General features: G+C 28.1%; 1 protein-coding gene across 1 annotated transcript in view; it reads right to left on the reverse strand.

Moving 5' to 3' along the window:
• Window positions 1–2,887, reverse strand: part of LOC106757190 (putative UPF0481 protein At3g02645) — a 15,580-nt gene extending 12,693 nt beyond the window's left edge. The window contains exon 1 of the mRNA XM_014639808.2: window positions 2,855–2,887. Within this exon, the coding sequence (XP_014495294.1) occupies window positions 2,855–2,887 (33 nt within the window). The remainder of the gene's footprint in view (window positions 1–2,854) is intronic.

Consider the following 2,887-nt stretch of genomic DNA (forward strand, 5'->3'; position numbering starts at 1 on the left):
AATCTAATCAATTTAAAAGTCATTATATATAAAATTTCAATCCAAGTCAAATTAGTATTCCGAAAACAAAGTTCACATGTCATTGGCATTGGCATTGGCATGCGTATGTGGCTGCCACTGTTTTGTTTTCTTGACATATTTTTCTTTTATATATTTATCTTAAAAGAAACTATAATTATTGAAAAATGAAGTGCTAAGAATAATATCTCATAAAAAAGTAAATGAGAAACACCTTATGATGATGCTTTAGTAGGTAGTATGAAGCATCGATGCATCATTGTAGAGATATACAATTAGACAGAATATTTATAAATTATTATAAGGTTTAGCATTTTATAAAACAATTTTGATTTTAATCATTTAAATATTTTTCTATTTTAAAATTAAATGATACAATTAAAATTATTCTTTCTGAAATATATTGTTTTTTTATGGAGATTCTGAGATTAAAAATACTTTTTGAAACTCTACTTTTCTATGCTATGATTCAAATCTTTAGTTTTAGAAACTCGTAATAATCACTTTTTGTCATTTTTTTTCTTCTTGGTTGTATTTAAATTTTTCGAATTAACTTGTTCATCTTTTGTTGAGATACATGGTTTCATAAGTGGTGGTTGAAGATTTTATAAGATAATTTTGTAGAGTGTATTTATTATATTCTTCAAAAAAATTGTAAAATTATTAAATATAGAGGATTTGTCTATTCAAAGAAATTAAGTAATATCTCTTATGATTATGAATGAGTATAAATTTAGGTGCATCTCTCTCTCTCTCTCACTCACTTTCTATTCACTATAACTCAAAAGTTTATTCATATTAATTCTAATCATATAAAAATATTATTTTATTAAACATCACTAATTAATTATTGTTTCAATTTTATAATTTAAAATAAATAAATTTTTATTCAAAGATTAGTTTTTAATCCTATTATTATTATTATTATTATTATTATTATTATTGATATTATTACATTTTCTATGATTTATTACTTTAAGATAAAGAAATCTATATTAAAATTATATATATATATATATATATATATATATATATATATAAAAAATATATATATATATATATATATATATATATATATATATAAAAGAAAAAGATAAAAATATAATAAATGTATCAACGAAAAAGTGTACACGTATATTGTCTTAAGTAAAGTGAATTGATTATTTGTCTTTTCTCCCACCCCACATGAAATTCTTATCACTCACTAGTTTGACACTTTTATCAACCAAACCTAATAAAATGTTGATTTTGTTTCTCTCATATTTTCTCCACATTGCCTTTATCTTGTTATACTAACTCCCTTTCCATCCCAATCATATCCACCCATTTCCTACACCATTCTTATCACAACAAATTTAAAAGTTTATTTTTATATTTTTGCAATTACAGACAATATAAAATCTCAAACTACACATCCATCAATTCAATTTTCAAAATCAATTTAAAAACAATTCTCAAATTAATTTACAAAACTAAAACCGCTTTATCCATTTACAAATTTCACACACAACGTCATGGGATCATCTTATAGCCCAAAAAGTTTCATTTCAGTTTTTCTTTTAATTATTTTTTTATGTACTAGAGAGAGGTAAAATTGTATAGGTATATATTAACTATTTAATTATAATTCATACAAATCTAATTCCTTATATTTATTCTTCTGAAAACTTATTTGCATATTGTTTCGATTGAATTGGTACGAGGGTTGATCATCCTTTCTTATTCTTGTTCTTTTTTGATCGTTAATCGTTTCTGAGAACACAATCCACGAGTTATTGACCTGTAGAAGACACTCCGACGTTCAAGTCATATAATTTTTTCAAAGATGTCTTTATTTTATTAGGACAAATCAAGGTTTTATCTAAGTATCTTTACCTGGACAACAATCATATATTTATAGGACTTGTGACCACTATGTAAAAAAAGCTTCTTATACCTGTTAAAAAAGACTTTTTATATTGATTTTTGGCTTAATACCTCCCTTGGTCGTCGTATTTGTGTGAAAATCTCAGTTCGGTCCTCAAGTTTTGAATTGTCTCAATTGAGTCATAATTTTTGTAAAAATGCACACATTTTAGCTCAACCGTTAACTGATCTCAAACGGTGTTAAGTTTAGCTGACGTGGTATGCTGACGTGTTGGCTTAATCCCTTCTTGGTCCTTGTATTTGTGTGAAAATCTCAGTTCGGTCCTCAAGTTTTGAACTGTCTCAATTGGGTCATAATTTTTGTAAAAATGCAAACATTTTACCCCAATCGTTAACTGATATCAAACGGCGGTTTGAGATTCATGATTCAGTTGGATCTTTACTTAATCTTAAAGAGTTTCGTGCTGAAGGATGTACCAAGCTCACAATTGGTCCAAGTCGCATAAAGTGGATATCTTTGGAGCATCTTAGCCTTCGGGACTGCAGCAGTCTTGCTATGTTTCCAAAAGTATTGGCACCAATGCACAAACTAAAACACCTTGAGTTGGGAGGAACTGGCATAATAAATCTGCCACTATCAATGCGAAATCTTGAGGGTATTCATGTGACACAATCGTCCAATTTCTTTCAAAACCTGCCAATGCTATTTCCTAATTTGACAACATTATCTTTACAAAACTTAGACATTACGATCCTTCCTGCCAGCATTGAAGAATGTCACGTTTTGGAATTTTTGTATGTCACCAACTCCAAGAAGGTTCAAGAAATTGGAGGACTTTCATTGAGTATTAAGGGGTTCATCGTAAGAAAGTCTCCAGTCTCTTTGACATTAAAACTCAGGCAGGTGGGTGTGTCTATCTTCTTTGAGTGATTCCATTAACTAGCTATGTCTTTCATTTTCCAAACTCACCATGCATATGACATGACCCGTTTCACAGGCCAT

The sequence above is a fragment of the Vigna radiata genome, chromosome 1, assembly GCF_000741045.1.
Source record: "Vigna radiata var. radiata cultivar VC1973A chromosome 1, Vradiata_ver6, whole genome shotgun sequence".
NCBI lineage: Eukaryota > Viridiplantae > Streptophyta > Magnoliopsida > Fabales > Fabaceae > Vigna > Vigna radiata.